Genomic DNA, 18,008 nt, shown 5'->3' with positions numbered 1-18,008 from the left:
TTATTTTTAATTTAAAATATAGAAGCCTTTAAGGATCTGCCTTAATCTCTAATAACTGCAAAGTATTTCATAATATAGGTATAACATGGAGGCTGTCAAAAACTATGAAAAGTCTGACATACTTGCCCATTGCAAAGCTAATGAGTTGAAATGATACAGTTTCATGGATGCTGGTAAAAGATACAAAACTCCTGGGTCAGAGATGAAGGACAGTTTATTACTCACATCTACAGCAATAGCCAGGGTATCAGCATTTTGGCACTAGTTTTTCCAAGCCCCAATTCCCATGGGACAATTGAAAGAGGACAAAACTTAGACCTGTATATGCAGTGGGTTTTATTACAGGAGAGGAGCCCTGATCTTAGGGAACCTGAGGGTTTTTAAAAATTTTTTATTTTTCTTTTCCCCAGTAATGAGTAATATAGTATTTGGGGCCAGGCAGGAGACAGAAACCACACAATTATTTGAACAGGGAAAGTTTTAATATAAATAATTATGAACAGAGAATTGAAGTCATGGGAAATTAGCTAGTGAGAGTTAAAAAAATAATTCTAACGAATAAAGGAATAGCAGAAATATAAAGAAAGACTGCTACACTAGGGCTGAGATAAGTATCCAAGGTAGAACCTTCCTTCCTCCTGGCTGAGATCTGGGTTGCTGGAAAGGGTTTCATTTCTTATGCTAAAAATTAGCTGTTCCTAGGTCCATTTTTAAAATTGGGTTCATGGACTTTACATTATTATAAAAATTTATCTGCCATGTGAATTTCAAATGTCTTTGTCCCAATCTCTTGTTTATCTTTTGACTCGACAGAATTATTTTTTCATTTGGAAGCATACCTGGCAGAATTCTCCATTAGGCCAGCTTCTGGACTGCGTCTCCTGCCTTACTGAGAAGCCCTCTGCCCATGAGTCCTTTGGACAATGACAGGAGCGGCCACACCCACAGAGGGGTCATCCCCGCCACCCGCCCTTGGATTTGAACTGGTGGTCTGCATGGCTGTCTCCTCCACAGGAAGAAGGCAGAGGCTGTGTTTTATTCACCTTATCACTACCACTGCTCATAGCACCTCAGTGGCTTTCAACAAAATGAGTTTGCATTTGTTGACTTGTGATCTTGCCCAATCCCTTCATTTTTCAGGAGATTGAGGTCCAGATGAAAAGTTAAGTAAGGCTAGAGTCACAGGCAGAATGACCAATTTCTTAACATCTCAGCTCCAAATTCACCCTTCAGAACCCGCTCTGACGTAATGGCTGGACCCTGTGAGCGTCTCTCTTTTTCAGAGCAATGTTAAGCTTTGCCAATAGAGGGTACTGGAGGGACGTGGCAGGAGGCAGGGGCTCCTCCTGGTTCCAGGGTGCAGTGTTGTGTTTCTGCTGTGTGTGTTTGCTGCTGCTGCATGGTCTGTTCAGGGATGCTCTGCCCTTGCTATGTACCTAGAGTCCCTTGGTGACCTTGCATCCTTGGCCTGGACCTAATGACATTGCTGCCACCCTCTGCACACATACACTGTGTTTCTCCCCATGCCAGGCCCCAATTTTCTCTGTGCCTTTACCCACTGGCCTCAGCACCCCAGTGCACTGGAGGGCTGTCCTGTGCCTGCCAGGTGACTGTGGTCCAGCGTTGGCTTGGGCAAAATAGCAAACTTTTCAGTCACCCAGTGGGCTGCCACCACACCCTCTCCATCAAGGTTTGAACCCATTGTTGGGGTTGGCCACCCCTTCCAAATTTGTCCTTCCTTTGTTATGCTCCATCAACCCCAGAGTTCTCTTTGCATTTTTATAGCTACTCTTCTCTTACAGCTTACTCATTCTTCCATTAAACTTCTCTTGCTTAAATTACCCTGTGATTTCTGTCTCTTGATTGGACCCAGTGTAATAGATTGTTCAATGGATTCAAATGATTTGAGTCCTAGGTCTCCCATTCACCAACTGTGTGATCTTTGCAGAGTCACTTAGGCTTGGCGAGCCTCTGTTTCTTCCTCCTTCACGTGTTCTGCCTTTGAGACTTGCATTGAGAATATACCTCATGTCCTTCATTAAGTGACTAATTTGTTGCAATGGCCTCTACTGGCTTCCCAGAGCCAATGTCTCCTTCTCCATTCCACCCTACACACTGCCTCCAGCTCAACGTCCCTATAGCTATAGCCTTGTCACCACACTGCTTCTGTTCTCTCTCCCCTCCCCTCCCCTCCTTTTCCCTCCCCTTCTCTTCCCTCCTTTTTTTCCTTTTACCCTCTCTTTTTAATTTTTTGTTTCCTTCCAGCAAATGTTTGATGGTACCTCACGCCACACAGCAAAATGGAAATGCGTGAATCCGTGCCTATTTGATCTGGTGTGGTGTTAAGGAAACTAGTGGTACTCACGCTTGTCACAGTTGGGGCCAGTGTATGCAGAGTAGCACTCACAGGTTCCATCACCATCTACTCCACTGTTGCACACCCCATGCACACAGTTGCACACTGCAGACAGGAAGTGGGGGATTTTCATTACTTGATATAGATTGCATCTAAAGATTCTAGAAGAATAATATTTTCGGATAGTCTTCACTGGGAAATCTGCATGATGAGGTGGAGAAAACCGTGGGTTTGAAGTCCTAGAGACACTACTTTGAATCTGGCTTCATCTTCCTTTTATTAGCATCAGTTTTTTTAAAAAAAATGTATGTAATGTGGATAATGATGCCTAACTCTGAGGATTTCTATAGAGTTACATGAGATAATGTATATAAAGCATAACTGGCATATCACAGGCATTAGAGTTTTTTTTTTTTTTACTACTTTCAAACTATTTACTTCTTCTTTGGATACCTCAACAAGAGAATTAACTTAGTGTCTTATATACACCTGTTATGTTTAAGAAACAAAAGCTACCACTAACTCAATCACTGTTGATAACAGACATTTATGCAAATGAATCCTACTTCCTGAATGATGGGGCAATATAAGGATAAAAAAGAAATTCAGAAAGGCCCAGAATAATTATGCCATGTTTTCTAGCTTGAAATGGATGAATTTTCAGCCCAGCAACAAATCATTTCAGGGATGACAAATGAAAGGCATTTGAAATAAATGGTCAACTCTTTAGCGCCCAGTTTGTGTCTCATTTGTAGCAAGATTTATTGTCAGGCTGGGCCACTAGCATCCTATGGGCACTCTCTGTGAAGCACGTTGTATGAGTTTTCTATCGCTGCTGTCACAAAGTACCACAAACTAAAAAAAAAAAAAAAACACACACACACAAAAAAACCAAAGTACCACAAACTTAGTGGCTTGCCACAACACAGATTTATCTTATAGTTTTGGAGGTCAGAAGTCAGAAATGTGTCTCACTGAGCTAAAAAAAAATCAAGGTTTCAACAGTGCTGCATTTCTTCTGGAGACTCCAGGGGAGAATCTTTTCTGTTGTCTTTTCCACCTTCTAGACCCCATCTGTATTCCTGGGCTTATAACCACTTTCTCTGTCTTCAAGGCTGATAATGCCAGGGCAAGTTCTTCCCATGCTACCATCTCTATCGGCTCTTTCTTCTGCCTTCCTCTTCCACTTATAACAACCGTTGTAACTGCACTGGGCCCACCTGGATAATCCAGGACAATCTCCCTATCTTAAATCGGTTGATTAGCAACCTTAATACCATCGGCAACCTTAATTCCCCTTTGTCATGAAAGCTAACAAATTCACAGGTTCCAGGGACTAGGACATGGACACCTTTGGCAGCCATTATTGCTCCTACCATACACGTGGTCAATGCATGTAAGCCAATTTAACAGTAGCTAAAGTGAAACATAATTAAGAAGATATACCTGTTTAAACATTTAACCAAAAATACCAGAAAAGCAAGGATTAGTCAAGTTTCAAGTGTTCCAACCATCTGATAATCAGTCAAGTCCTTTGCATTCTCTATGCCTCCCAACTTGTTCTTCTGTTCTTTGTCCCCACTGGTACCATCCTTATTCATGTTATCATGTTTTACCTGGATTATTGCAGTAGCATTTTCCCTAGCCTAGCTGGCTCCAATTTCCCACCTTCCATTCCATTCATTTCATTTTATTAGCAATGGCATCAGGTGATCTGCCCCCAAATATCTCAACAACTCTCAGTTGCCAACCAAATGAAATCTAAATTCCTCAGTTTGGCAAACAAGGATCTCTCTAACTGACTGCAGCCTTGATAATTTTTCATTTTCATCTTTCACCACTTTATTTTATACATCCTAGATTTCCAGCATGTGGATTGACTCTGGCTCACCATTTCCTTTCCTTCCTTCAAACCACTTACTGAACACCTACCATGTTCATGGCACTGTGCCGGAGACTAATGGGCCCAAAGAGAAACAGGACAAAGTCCCTGCCCTCCAAGAGCTCACGTTCTAATGGCAGGAGAAAACAGCCAATCACAGTGCAGTGGGATAACTCTACGACATGACGGACCAATGGGAGTTGACCAGGAAGAGATGGGTTGGGGCCGGCCTAGGAAGACGGCATAGGTGGAAGTCGCCGGAGAGGCATCTTGCACTTTCACGCCTCCGTGCTTTTGCCTCTGCTGTGCTCCCTTTCGTGTGTCACTTGAAATCCTCCTCCTCCTTCAAGGCCAGCCAAAGCCCCTACTTCTGTAGTACCACTCAGTGATCCCCAGGCAGAATGTGCGCTCCTCTGGGCTCCAGCAAAACTTTCTTTATACCTTGCCCACTGTCGCATCCCCCTGCAACTATCAATTTTGTCCATGGCTGACAGCCAGCGACCACCAGGAGCACACCAATGGTTACAAAGTCAGCAGCAAGGGTGAGCCGTCATGGGAGAAGAGGCACTCATGTCAGCCTGGAGAGGCAGCTGTTGGGTAATTTTTGCGGTTATCCATTGTTGTTTATTCTCTGTTCAGACATAATTACGCAATGGCCTAGTTTTTGTTGTGTTCCACCATGGCTATAGCCAGTGTTTGTCTAATGGTGATATTCCATGAAATTCTTTATGCTCAGCAGGGGACTCCAGAGCCTGCTGGCAGCAACTAGGCCAGTGACCAGCTGACAGATGTCAGGGCTACTTTTTTCTTTCTCAGTCTGGGCATTTTTCTCCCCTGTTAGATTGGAACCCCTTGGAAGGCCTTCCTCCCACCTTATATTTCCCAGACCATCTTTTACAGAGCCTTAGAACAAGATCAGCAACCACACGGCTAACTTTTAGAAAAAGACAGCATCTGGCAGGGCTGAGATTAGGGTGAGGAGAGTAAGGCAGGGGAGTGCAAGTGCAGAATTGAATCTTGTCTTTATTTTCATGTTTCGTTCAGTATTTTAAAGGTATTATTGTTACGGGTTGAGCTTTGTCCCCCAAAAGAATAAGTTGGAGTCCTGGCTGGGTGCGGTGGCTCACGCATGTAATGCTAGCATTCTGAGAGGCTGAAGTGGGAGGGTTGCTTGAGCTCAGGAGTTTAAGACCAGCCTAAGCAAGAGTGAGACCCTGTTTCTACTAAAAATAGAAAAAATTAGTCAGGCATGGTGGTGCGTGCCTGTAGTCCCAGCTACTTGGAAGGCTGAGGCAGGAGGATTGCTTGAGCCCAGGAGTCGGAGGTTGCAGTGAGCTATGATGATGTCACTGCACTCTAGCCTGGGTGACAGAGAAAGACCCTGTCTCAAAAAAATAAATAAAATAAAAAATATAAAAAAGAATATATTGGCGTCCTCATCCCCAGTACCTCAGTATGTCCCTATTTGGAAACAGGGCCATTGCAGAGGTAATTAGTTGAGATGAGGTCATACTGGAATAGGCTAAGCCCTTAATCCAATATGACTAGTGTCCCAATACGAAGGGGAGAAGATGCAGACATATAAGGGGAAGAAGCCACGTGAAGATGGAGGCAGAGATTAGAGTGATGATGCCACAGCTAGGGAACATCTGGAGCTACCACAGCTGGAAGAGGCAAGGAAGGATCCTCTCTCTTATAGAAGCTTTGAAAGGAGCATGGCCCTGCCAACACCTTGATTCTTGACTTCTAGCTTCCAGAACTGAGACAATAAGTTCCTGTTGTTTTCAGCCTCCCAGTTTGTAGTACTCCGTCACAACAGCCCTAGGACACTAATACAGTTATTTTTCTGGATTACTCAGTTTTTTGATGCCTCCTTAAATTTTGCACTTGAGGCCCTACACTTGCCTTTATTGAGCGCTTACTATCTATCAGGCATTTTGCCAAGTGCTTTGCATGCATGATCTAATTTAATGCTCACCACACCCTTTGAGGCAGGTATCATTATTATTTCCATGTCATATATGAAAAATGTGATAGGAGGTGACTCACTCGGGTACTCACTGGAATAACTGAAGAATTACATTGGCTTTGCAAGTGTCATTCCCTCTTCAAAAATTCAATTGCCATGTTTCTACTTTAGCAAAGCTCTTTGATGTTCACCTATGGCTGTAGCTTTTGGGGACAGACAAGTTCTGGAGAGAAGTCAAGTGAGTCATAGAGATAACAGGGGTGAGGAGAGGGGTGCCTTATGGGCTTAAAGGAGAATATTCAATCCAACTTAGATAAAAAATATTTACTCAGCTGCTACCTAGTAGCAGGCACTGTACTAGGCACTAGGTATACAGATATGAGTAACTGGCAATATCTCAATTCAAGGAGCTCACAGCGCAGTGGGAAGGCAGGCTCTAAGAGGTACAGTGACCATTCTTGTCCTAAGTGCCATCATGCAGCCGGTGGAGGAGGGGGAGGGGCACACCAGGGGAGGTGAATGGGAACTCAGTCTCTGCTCCTGATGCATATGCTAACAGCAAGTGTCATCCTTGTCTGTAAGATTCCCACCTCCTGGCATGAGCCTCTCCCTGCGTCCTGTCTTCCTCTGTATTGGATTAACTGACCTGGAACAGGCAGCTTTTGGAAGCCTCTGATATCACATTGCTGGGCTGCCAGCCACTGCCAAGAACGTGTCCTTGGGGAGGACGAGTGGCAGAGGGTTTCCCAGATGGTCATAAAAAGAGCTCTTGGTGCTTTGTGAACCAGCCTCAGCAAAGCTTTAGAGACATGTGAAATGTGGGCAGTGTGACTTTAAAGTGGTCAAAGCCATGGCCATTCTGGTCAGAGGGGCAGTGCATGCAGCCCCCTGTAACGTGCCCCTTGGCAGAGTGAGCTGCTCCCCCGCCTGTGTTTCCATCATCTGTGTGGGCTGCGCACACTGTATCACAGTTGTCTCCCGTATCTCCAGGTTCTTGGGGCTGGGAACCTAATCCCATCTGTCTTAGGATCCCCATCACCTGTCTGGGGTATAATGCATGGTGGATGCTCACCAGGAGCAGAAGGGTGCAGTGCTTGGGGGCCCAGGCTCTGGAGTCAGACACCTGGGGTCATAACCTGTCTCTGCCCCCATAATAGTTGTGTGGCCTTGAGTGACCTCCCGCTTCTTCATCCATAAAGTAAGAACCGTCCCTCTTGAAGAGTTGTGTGAGGATCCAAAGGAGCCTCTTCTTACACTTCCTGGTACACAGGAGGCACTCAGCAAATGCTAGCTATCCTTATTAACCATGCAAGGTGTGGGATTGATTTGCAATCGCCCTAGCTGGGAGTGAGGCACTGAACAGGCTAGGGCATTGGCAGCAGAGATGAAAACCTTTGGCTGGTGCAGCTTGACATTATCTCTAAACCAATAAGCAATCTGGTAGGAGAGTGTTCCGGCAGCAGTTCCAGCCAGCGTTAAAAATAAACTGCACCTAATAGAGCTGTCCTACTTACAGGCGGAATTGTCACCTCCCTGGACAACACCTCATTGAATGAAACAACACTGGCACCCAGTGGACGCCTGGCTGAAAATATTTGGAAGTTCCTCTTGTCCTCATCAGTGGGAAGTGAGCATCTCTGAGTCTTTCATTCATCCATTCATTCACTCATCGGTGACTTGCTTACTGGTGGATTGTTTTTGTTCTTGCTTAATGCTTACTTTCATTGCTTGAGTGCTTGAGCTAAGAGCTTTGCTATATTGTCAACCCCATGAGGCAGGTATTATTATTCCTGCTTTATAGATGAGGAAGGCTTAGGGAGGTTAAATAGCCTGCCCTTGAAGAAACACCTATGATTAGGGGACACTAAGGAAATAATAGATGATAATACTAATTGCTAACATTTATTTTGCATTGATGAATTCATTAAATCCTCCTTAAAGAAGGCAATATTATTTTTATTTTTACAGATGAAGACAAAAACGGAGAGTATGCTTCATTAAGTTACCTAGGTTCCTACAATTAGCAGCCCTGGGGCTAAAAACCCAGCCTGAGTCTAAAGCCTGGGTTCTAAAACCATGCTTCTGGGTCAGGACAGCATTGCCTGAGTGAATTAGATCATTGATTCATCCATTCATACACTCTCTCACTCATTTGTTCATCCAACAAAAGTGTGGGTGAGTGCCTATCATGCAGGCAGTGTACACAAGGTACCAGAGAGAAAGATACAACAGCTCCAGCCTTCAAAGACCCTGTGGATTAGAACAAGGCAATGCCCCTACTATTGCAGATGAAATCTAAGTATGCAGACTTATGGGGCTGTGTTGTGTATGTGTGTGTGCACTGGCTTTCTTGCAAAAAACATCTGAATCAAAGCAATATGTACTGAATTTAATTTTTCCATAAAAGCTAGAACCAAAGTGGTGTTCGAGAAAGGCACCCAGTATGTTCCTTTTTTGGGAGACGTGGATCTGGCCAACATGGTTCCTATCACAACCACATTCTTTAGGCCTCGAGCATTGCAAACATTCCAGCTGAATCTCCACATCCACAGCTCTTTGCCTGAGGGTTTGATGTGAGCCTTAGGAGCCTGCTCTGCCCGCGTGCTCACTGGGCACTGGAAGTGCCAGGGAAGGAACAACTCTCCCCCAGGACTTCGTGTATTCATTTCCTATCACTGCTAGAACACCGGGCACAAACTTAGTGTCATAAAACAACACAAATTTATTGTCTTACATTTCCAGAGGTTAGAAATCCAAAGTCACTGTGCTAAAATCAAGGTGTTGGCAGAGTTGGGCTCCTTTTTGGAGGCTCTGCAGAACAATCTGTGTCCTTGCCTTTTCCAGCCTCTAGAAGCTGCCCACATGCCTTGGTTCATGGCCCCTTCCTTCTTCAAAACCAGCAAGGGCTGGTGGAGTCTTTCCCAAACGTCATCACTCTGTCTCTACTCACCTCTTCCACATTTAAGGACCCTGTGATTACATTGAGCCCACTCAGATATTCCAGGATAATCTCTTATTTTAAGGTCAGCTAATTAGCAACCTTAATTCTATCTGCTAGCTTAATTCTCCTCAGCCATGTAAGGTAACATACTCCCAGGTCCCAGGGATTTGGATGTGGACATCTTTGGGGAGACATTATGCTGCACCACATGTGGCTGCCTGTCCCCTTGGCAAGATGACTCTGAGATGTGTGTTCTACATCAACTCCCAGAGCTCCCCAGGGTGTCTGCAGTGGTACCTGGCTGGATAACACACCCTTTGTTTCCCCCTTGCCACTTCCCCACACCCTAGTGTTTCCCGGGATCACCATCCAAATAAACCACTGAACTCCAATGCCTGTCTCAGGGTCGACTTCTGGGGGCAACCAAAAATAAGAGAGGTTTGTTTGTTCAGGTTTGGACCACCAATCTCAGACCAATCTCTGACCACCTCATGCAATTATTTCCCTTCCCCAAAGGAAGGGAACAATTATTTTTAGGTGGGACCTAGGGTAGAATTAGTCTCTACACTGAGACCAGGATCCAGGAAGACCCCAGAGAAAAGCTGGGTGGGCAAGGAATAGGCGCCTGTTGGATCCTGGAGTCCGGGGAGAGGGAATTGTAAGGATGCCAGAAAGCATCACTGCTGAGTAGCTGACTGCAAGTGCTGGGAACCACAGGAAACACTGTCTCTCTTTTCAATGATGGCATTGCATCAGATTTGTTGTCAGCTTTTTGTTTTTGCTACGTAGACGCGATTATATAGAACCATTCGGTGTTTTCCCCCCAAGCAATAATCTCTCTGGGGACTTTCAACCCTTACAAATGCTCTCATTACACAAAAATCAGACATACCTGAGGAACAGCTGGATCCGAATAAGTTGTCGTCAGCACAGGTTTCACAGGCTGTTCCACCAAACCCTTCCTGCAAAACATTAGACCCAAGGTGACCCACGTTACCCAGGAAGCACTTGGATTTCTGACTGATGGTGTGGTCAGTGTTCATTTCTGAAATAAATCTTCCCTGTGTGCCTTTCCTAAAGCTCCTTCTTTCTGTTTTTCCTTTATTCTTTGCTTTTTTGTGTGTGTTATAATGCATACATTATTCCCTGTATCATTTTTTACTAAGGGTCTGATGCTCTGTAGAAGAAAGCTGCTTTGTCACCCAGGAGTGAAAGGAAAACTTTCAATTTTGCATTTCTGAAGACAGTTGAGCCCAGTCCCTTTCAGAAGGATTTCTTTTATTTAATTCTCCTAAGGCTTGAAACTCGCAAAAAGTCACTTTCCCTGGATAACAAAGAAAATCTTCAATTGGCATACCCAGTGGTTCGCAAAGGATGCTGAGGATAGCACCAAAGGGTAGTCTGCCAACAGCGATGATTATTAATAGCAACAATGACAATAGTTTCTATAGCTCTGTATAGTTTCACAAAGGATTTTCACATAGATGATCTCATTTTACTTTTTCAATAGATGTTGTTACATAGACACTGTTTCAAACCCATTTTTCAGGTGGACATGCTTAAGGCTGAGCAGTTACTTGACTCTCCTAAAGGTCCCTAGACTCTGAGAGATCATTTTGCTGCAAATTGAATACTTTACAAATTACTTTTCTTATTTTTATTTCTAGAGACAGGGTCTTTCTCTGTCTTCCAGGCTGGAGTGCAAGTGGCATAATCGTAGCTCACTGCAGCCTCCAACTCCTGGGCTCAAGCGATCCTCCTTGGGCTCAGCTTCCCAAGTAGCTGGGACTACAGGCACATGCCACCATGCTAATTTTTAAATTTTTTGTAGAGATGAGGTCTCATTATGTTGTCCAGACTGGTCTCAAACTTCTAGGCTCAAGTGATCCTCTTGCCTTGGCCTCCCAAAGTGCTGGGATTACAAGTGTCAGCCACTGTGTCCGGCCTGCATAATCTTTTTATTAATACCTCTATCTCTTAGAGGCTCCACCAGGTATGTGTGTTTCAGGAGGATCAACAAGTAAGAAGAAGGGGAGCAGAATCGGGGGCAGAGAGAATACATATCTGAACTTACTTGGCAGGAACAGGTTCCGTTTCCTTCCATGCCTTCAGCACAACTGCCCCTGCCGTTGCAGGGGGACCCCGCTCCTCCTGGGCACTCTAGGGAATCAAACAGCTCGGATTCATTCACTCATGACTGCACGCAAGCATGCTGCAAGGATGCATTTAAGCACCTATTATGAGCCAGTTAGCGTGCTAGTTGCCAGGGTAAGAAATAATTGCACAGCCTGTGGGTGTCATTTAGCATTTTGTAGGGAGGGAGACATGTAAACGGAGGAATCTTAGTGCGGTCACATGCTATAATAGAAGGCATCACACTGTCTACCATTTCTTGAACATTTGCCTATACACTTTAAAATGATCTAATCGAATCATTCCCATTCCTCAGTGGTAGTTACTGTTGGTGCTCATTAGCAGATGAAGTTTAGAGAGGTCACATAACTCATTCAAGCTCTCATAGTTTCTAAGTTGCAAAGCTGGGAATTTAGCTCAGCCCTTGGCATGACTCTAAAGCCATGCCTCTTTTTTTTTTTTTTTATTTCAGCATATTATGGGGGTACAGATGTTTAGGTTACGTATGTTGCCCTTGCCCCCCCTCGCCCCCTAAGTCCGAGCTTCAAATATGTCCATTCTTCGGGTGATGCGTAAAGCCATGCCTCTTAATCAGTGTGCCAGACAGCATATTGAAATAGTCCAGAGAAGGGAGCTACTGATGCTGCCTTAGGGAATCTGAGAGACATCAGAGGTGGAATCATCTAAGCTGGGGTTTTGAAGGCAGAGTAGGAGTTGGCCATGCTTAAAAGGGAAGGGCTTTTCAGGAAGAGGGAATAGCAAGTACAAGACTAAGAGTTATAAAAGGGCCTGGCCTGTTCTGGGAATGATAGAGTTTGGTGGGGTTGGGGCTTGGGAACTGGGGTGTGAGAGTGTGAGGGTGGGCAATGAGGTATAGTAGGGTGGTTGGGGCCAATTAATGAAGTCCTCGGCAAGGTAAGAAAAGGAATCTAGATTTCACTCGGAAGCTGATTCCAAACAAGCATGGATTTTGCACTTCTGGGCTGTGTTACACCCAAGTTGGAGCTTTTCTTGACATTTATTAGAGGATTTCGCAGTCATCCACTACACATTCAGAGAATACCTACTATGTGCCAAGCATTATATTTCATGTTGGGGCAGAGGGGCGTTGAGCTAAAAAGCCAGATGTCGCAATGCTCAAAATCAAATAGAGAATTTAAAATAGTGGTAAATGACAGAAGTTTAAGGTACTACTGTGATAGGGATGAAAAAAAATCTGTTTCTTTTTATATTTTCCATTGTTCTACACTTTGAGGGCTGAGTTGACATAGGTTTAATGAGAATTTGGGTGAAATTTGACTGTTGAAATAAGCGATCTGCAAGCACCAAGCAGAAATCACGTAGTGACCATGAAATGTGTTCAAGTAAAGGCAGCGGGACCAAATGTTATTCCAAATTTAAGTTAGCAAGCTAAGTGCCTTCCACAAAATTGCTAAAGAAGGCATGTATTTACTGCTCATAGCAATCCTCTGAATTTAAGTCCTATTTTTAGCCCCACTTCCTAGATGAGGAAACAAGCACAAAGGAACAAACATGGTGGAAGGGGTGAGGTAGCTCTCTGGGGCCTCTTTTCTAGGGGAACTAATCCATTCATAAGGGCTCCACTCTCATGACCTAATTACCCCTCAAAGGCCCCACCTCCTAATATCATCGCATTGGGGATAAGGTTCCAACATATGAATTTTGGGAGGACGCAAACATTCAGAACGTCACAGCAACTATTGGAAAAAGAGATCTGAGCACAGAGAGAGGCGGATCTCTGAAAGAGACCCTGGTGGCTCACTTGAGCTACTAGGCTAGCTCTTTAGAAGAACATTTGTAACTTGCAGGTGCTGCACGGGTGAGAGAGTCATGCTGTCCACCCGTAGATGGTCTTCTCTCTGGCTCCTTCCGTTTTTTCCCTGCATACTGAATATCAGCAAACTATATGGTCTAAATTGCCTACTTTGAATCTGTGGTCTCTTTCTTTCCACAGCAACGGCAGAGCCAGGCTCCTAACCCAGGCAGGGGCTCCCAAGTCCCTGATACCATTCACCGCGGTCCAACCTCATCAGGCAGCTCTGCAGCCCAGACAACACAGCACAGACAACAGACATGTCTGAGAGGCGAGGGAGGGAGAAAACATGCTGATGCATAGCTAATATTTATAAGTCACTTTGAAAAACAAGATGTTGATGAGGGCTGCTCTCACCGACTCGGCCAGTGGTTATGTGAGATGCTTATGGTGTCAGGGGAGGAGCCGGGACAGGCAATCAGAATGTCCTGAGTTTGAATCTCAGCTCAACCCTTTGCTTTTCCTTTGGGAAAGTCCATGCCTGGCTCTGAGATTCAGTTCAAGTGTATGCTGGGACAGTGCTGTCTTCTAGGCAGGTTTTTGTAGGGACTGGAAATATTAGGTGCTCAATAAATGGTAGTTGCTATTATTCAGAGCAGATCTTCTTCTTCTCTGGTTTTTATTCTTTCAGATTGGTGCTATAACAGTTAATGACACTCAGAAGATAACTTATTGGGCACCTGTTTGGACCAGACACCATGTAAGGTCCTGGGTATATATGGGTGAACACACAGACCTGGTTCCTACTTCCATGGTTCTACCAGTCTAGTGAGGAGAGAGTCGTGGATTCAACAGACAACCAACCAGGTAATACTGGTTTACAAACTGGGATAAGGGTTGTCATGGGAAGAGACCTAGAGCTCTCATCACTCCACTTACCGGATGTTACCAATATTTACCCAAAGCAACCTAATGCTGAATGGCCCAATTGGTTTAGATCTGGTCTCAACAGATGACAACAGCCAAATCATTAAAGAAGGGCCTTGTTAAAAATTATGGTGTTTGTTTAAAGAGCAGCAGGAGGTGAAGATGAAGAGGAGGGAGAGAGCTTCATCAGTTTAAACATTAAGATGTCGTTTCATTGTCTTCTAACTTACATCGTTTCTAACGAAAGATCTGTCATCATTGTTATCTTTGTTCCTCTTGACATAGTGTCTTTTCCTTTTGGCTGCTCCTAAGATTTTCTCTTTATCACTGATTGTAAAGAATTTTATTATGATGTACAGAAAAGATTAGTGAACTTAAAGACAGGCAATAGAAACTATACAAAATGAAATAGAGAGACCAGATATTTTGGGAAGCAGGAGAGAGTAATGAGTTAGAGCCAGGGCTTTGCAGTGGAACAGCCCTTGTTTGCTAGTCTGGCTCTGCACTTACTAGCTGGTTCTCTCTGGGCAAGCTGCAAAACTCCTCAAAGCCCCAATATCCTTACCTGGGCTCACAGGTACAATTGTTATTCCTCGCCTGCTTTTGTGTCCATCTCCCTCAGTACTGTGTGAGCCCCTTGGGAGTAGGGACCTGTCATATATGTGATTAGGAGCAGCACCTATCATGTATGTGATTATAGGCAGCATATAGTAGGCACTCAATGAATGCTTGATTTTTATGAGTTGGCCAACCCTGGAGGGAACTTTGGAAAAAGGGTAGCAGGACTATGGGGGTGTGGGAAGTCCTTATCTTATGGCCTAAATAAACTTTTAACAATTTATGAAAACTACTTGTTTGGTTTCTAAATAAAATTTTAAAAGCAAAAGTATAAATTTCTTTCCTGCTTCTCAAATTATTTTCTATCCCCTCAGGCCCCCATTAAGGAAAAAGATGATAAAATCGACATTCTCAGCAACCATGCTTGAAAGAAATATGGAATTTGCTACAAGGGCACATTTCTAATGCATCATGAGGCTCAAGCGGCTGATAAGACTGTTTTAGGTCATTATCACATTTCCCTTGGGTCACTACTACTCTGGTGGTCTCTTGTGTCCTGACTTTCCTCATGCAGGAGGTTTAACCATTATGAGCTGTCAGCAAATCATCAGCTGGTCTGTTTCTTTGAGGGAAGATAATAAACTTCCTGTCCAGCAAGAGGCCAAGGACTTCCCTGTAATTTTATCTGCCAAGAAACTCTAGAGGTGCCTATTCCACGTCATCACCTTTGTTTAAGAACTTGGTGCACAGTGCTAGGCAGAAAATATGTCCTGTATTCCATTTATAGCCCTGGTTGCAATTGTCTGCCTGGGAAATTGAAGTGAAATATATTCTTAATGTGAACTTGGCATCATTTGTCACTCAAAGCGACATGCCTGAAAGAATGGTTTCAACTGCGCATAGTCCATTATTTGCAACCTGGGCAGTGAGTGGCAAGGAGTATGTAGTGAGAAAGAAAAAGGGATCTGGAAATGCAAACAGCATGATACAAAAAAAAAAAAAAATGTGGATAATTTGATGACATTGACCTAAAAAAGAAAAATCAAGACCATTTCTCTTTGAAATAAGCAGATTGTTTTAGCCACAATTGAGTTTAGGTGTAACCCCTTTGCACACATTTGTTTTCCGTTACTTTGAGTTGTTGCACAGATCCATTAATGTTCATGGAAGAGTAAAAAGAACAGGGATGTTCAAATAAAAAAATCTATTTTATCTCAAATAGAATATTGGCTGCTCAAATGTGATTAAGTTTCAAAGTTAAAAATATGTTTTTGTGCTAATGAGAAAAGACCTCCATATGCACATTTGATAAAGCAGTTCAAATTTTAATTAGGGAGAAGCAGGTTAAATTTGGGTAGAAACACCTTCCTTATGTCAGGATGGCATTTTTTTTTCCTGAGTTCTCACTCATGTCTTATTCTTAATTTTAGAAGATGATGGTTTTTTTTTTCCCCATCATGCTTTCCTGCATTTTTCAAGTTTTCACCAACATAACCCAGAGGTATTGGGTGTGAATGTATTTTTCAATGCATTACAAAGGAAGTGGATGTTCCATTTGCTTTGGAAACAAGGCCATTCTAGAGCTTGGGAATGTGTTTCCTCCAAAAGAAGGGTGGACACATGTCAGCAGCTCTGCAGTGCCTTATCCTTGCGGAAATGTAACGTGGTAGTCAAGGTCTTGCTTGTCATCACCACAAAATGTGAGAGGTGAAACACACAGCTAAGTAGAGTATTTATCTTTTTCCTGAGCCAAAGGAAGGAAGCCTTTCAAGACATTTAGTGTTTGGAAGATGAGGATAAAAGGAAGTGCCCTTTTGACCCAGTGAAAGGACAGCAGAAATAATATCTAGGTCTCCATTTTTACATGTTTTGCTTCTCTGGCTTGGAGACCTCTTTGAAAGAAATGGCTGAGCAGTCAAAGAATTCTTTCTGATTCTTTTGATCGTAGATTTGAACCTTGTCAGCTTTGCGTACACATAGCACAGCGTGATGGCATGAAACCCGCTAAAGATTTTGGACACTCTTTGCCTGCTCACCTTTTAAGAGTTACCCACTGTTTAAAAGGGCTCAGAGAAAGTGTCATTTTATACGCCTTTCATTACCAGAGATTTAGTTCCACTGTGATTCACTCACTCATTGATTCATTAAAGGTTTATAAAGTGGCTTCTTTGTGTCATACACTTCGCTAAGTCTTTTCACCTAGATTAATGTTTTAAAGTATCTACTACAGTTTTATAAAGAAGGACTTTTTACCCCTGTTTGACAGATGAGGAGTCTGAGGAGTAAGCAGGAAGTTATTTGCCCAAACCGGTAAGGGACAGAACTAAGTTCACACCTGAAACTTCTGGTTGCAGGCCCTGTGTTCCTTTTCCCTCCTGGCTGTGGTCCATTACTCACTGTATTGGACATGCCGACTTTTGTACTGCATCTCGGACAAAGCTTTTATTTGTCTACAGTGTGTCTGACTAATAACTTAGCATCAGATTAGTTTTCATGAGTTAGGAAGAGGAAAGCAAATCTACAAGTTCTTTCTATTGTATCAGAATGTCTATAGGAACTGGACATGATCATGACCATATGTGGCCCTAAAACAATTCCTTGAAATCTGGAAATCTGGGTTAATCACTTTAAAAGACCCAGTATCTGGGTATTTTATTTAGATTTGCTAAACTCTCAGAAATACGCTGTGCCAACATGCTGGGATAAAACTGAACATAGAGCAGTTAACAGAGACGAGGGCCAGGATATTTTAAACCCCAAACCTTGATCTTTCCAGGGCAAGCAGTATAATCCAGGCATTTACTGGGAATGCTGAAAGGACCTACCAACCAAAAGAGACATTAGAAATACAGCTTGAGGCTCTCCTTTTGGATAAGTTTTGCTCCAGGCAGTTGGACAGAGTAGAAAGAAAGCAGGCCTTGGTGCCAGGCAGCCCTGAACTTGAACTTGCTTTATCACTTGCCAGTCCAAACTGGCAAGAGATGATTTTTAAATCTCTGACTCCTCATAGGAAAAATGGGGATAAAAATGTCTAAGTCAGAATTACATCAGATAATATAGGCTGAGGACCTCTCTGGTACCTAGTGTCAGCAACATTGAGTAAATGGAAGCTGTTATTGATTTAATCATTAGTTAAACAAACAGAAGACATTATACACACAATATGGGCTCAGCGATTTAGAAGCTGTAAGGAAAAAAGCATCAAGATTGAAATATGGTTTTCTTATGTCAACTATGTGTGACGTAAGTTGATACTTTTTCTTTCTTTATACTTTTCTAACCTTTACAAGCTATGTATAATTTGCTTATATTATTTTAATATGAATAAAAACAAAGCAAAAGAGAACTAATCTCTCTCCTTATGTGGATCCTAAGGAGATGTTTTCATTACATCTTAGAAGATGGGGAACAAATGGTAAATTCATGACTTAAAATGCCTGGTTTTTGACAACCAAAAAAAAAGAGAGA

General features: G+C 43.2%; 1 protein-coding gene across 1 annotated transcript in view; it reads right to left on the bottom strand.

Moving 5' to 3' along the window:
* The window catches only part of STAB2 (stabilin 2), a 168,907-nt gene that overhangs the window by 143,365 nt on the left and 7,534 nt on the right, over positions 1 to 18,008 (bottom strand). Inside the window, exons 4-6 of the mRNA XM_012650245.1 lie at positions 11,223 to 11,308; positions 10,041 to 10,110; positions 2,366 to 2,461 (exon numbers count right to left, since the gene is read on the bottom strand). Coding sequence (XP_012505699.1) covers positions 2,366 to 2,461; positions 10,041 to 10,110; positions 11,223 to 11,308 — 252 coding nt within the window. The remainder of the gene's footprint in view (positions 1 to 2,365; positions 2,462 to 10,040; positions 10,111 to 11,222; positions 11,309 to 18,008) is intronic.

This window comes from Propithecus coquereli, unplaced genomic scaffold (assembly GCF_000956105.1).
Source record: "Propithecus coquereli isolate 6110/MARCELLA unplaced genomic scaffold, Pcoq_1.0 Scaffold316, whole genome shotgun sequence".
Lineage (NCBI taxonomy): Eukaryota > Metazoa > Chordata > Mammalia > Primates > Indriidae > Propithecus > Propithecus coquereli.
This window is presented reverse-complemented; position numbering and strand designations above follow the sequence as displayed.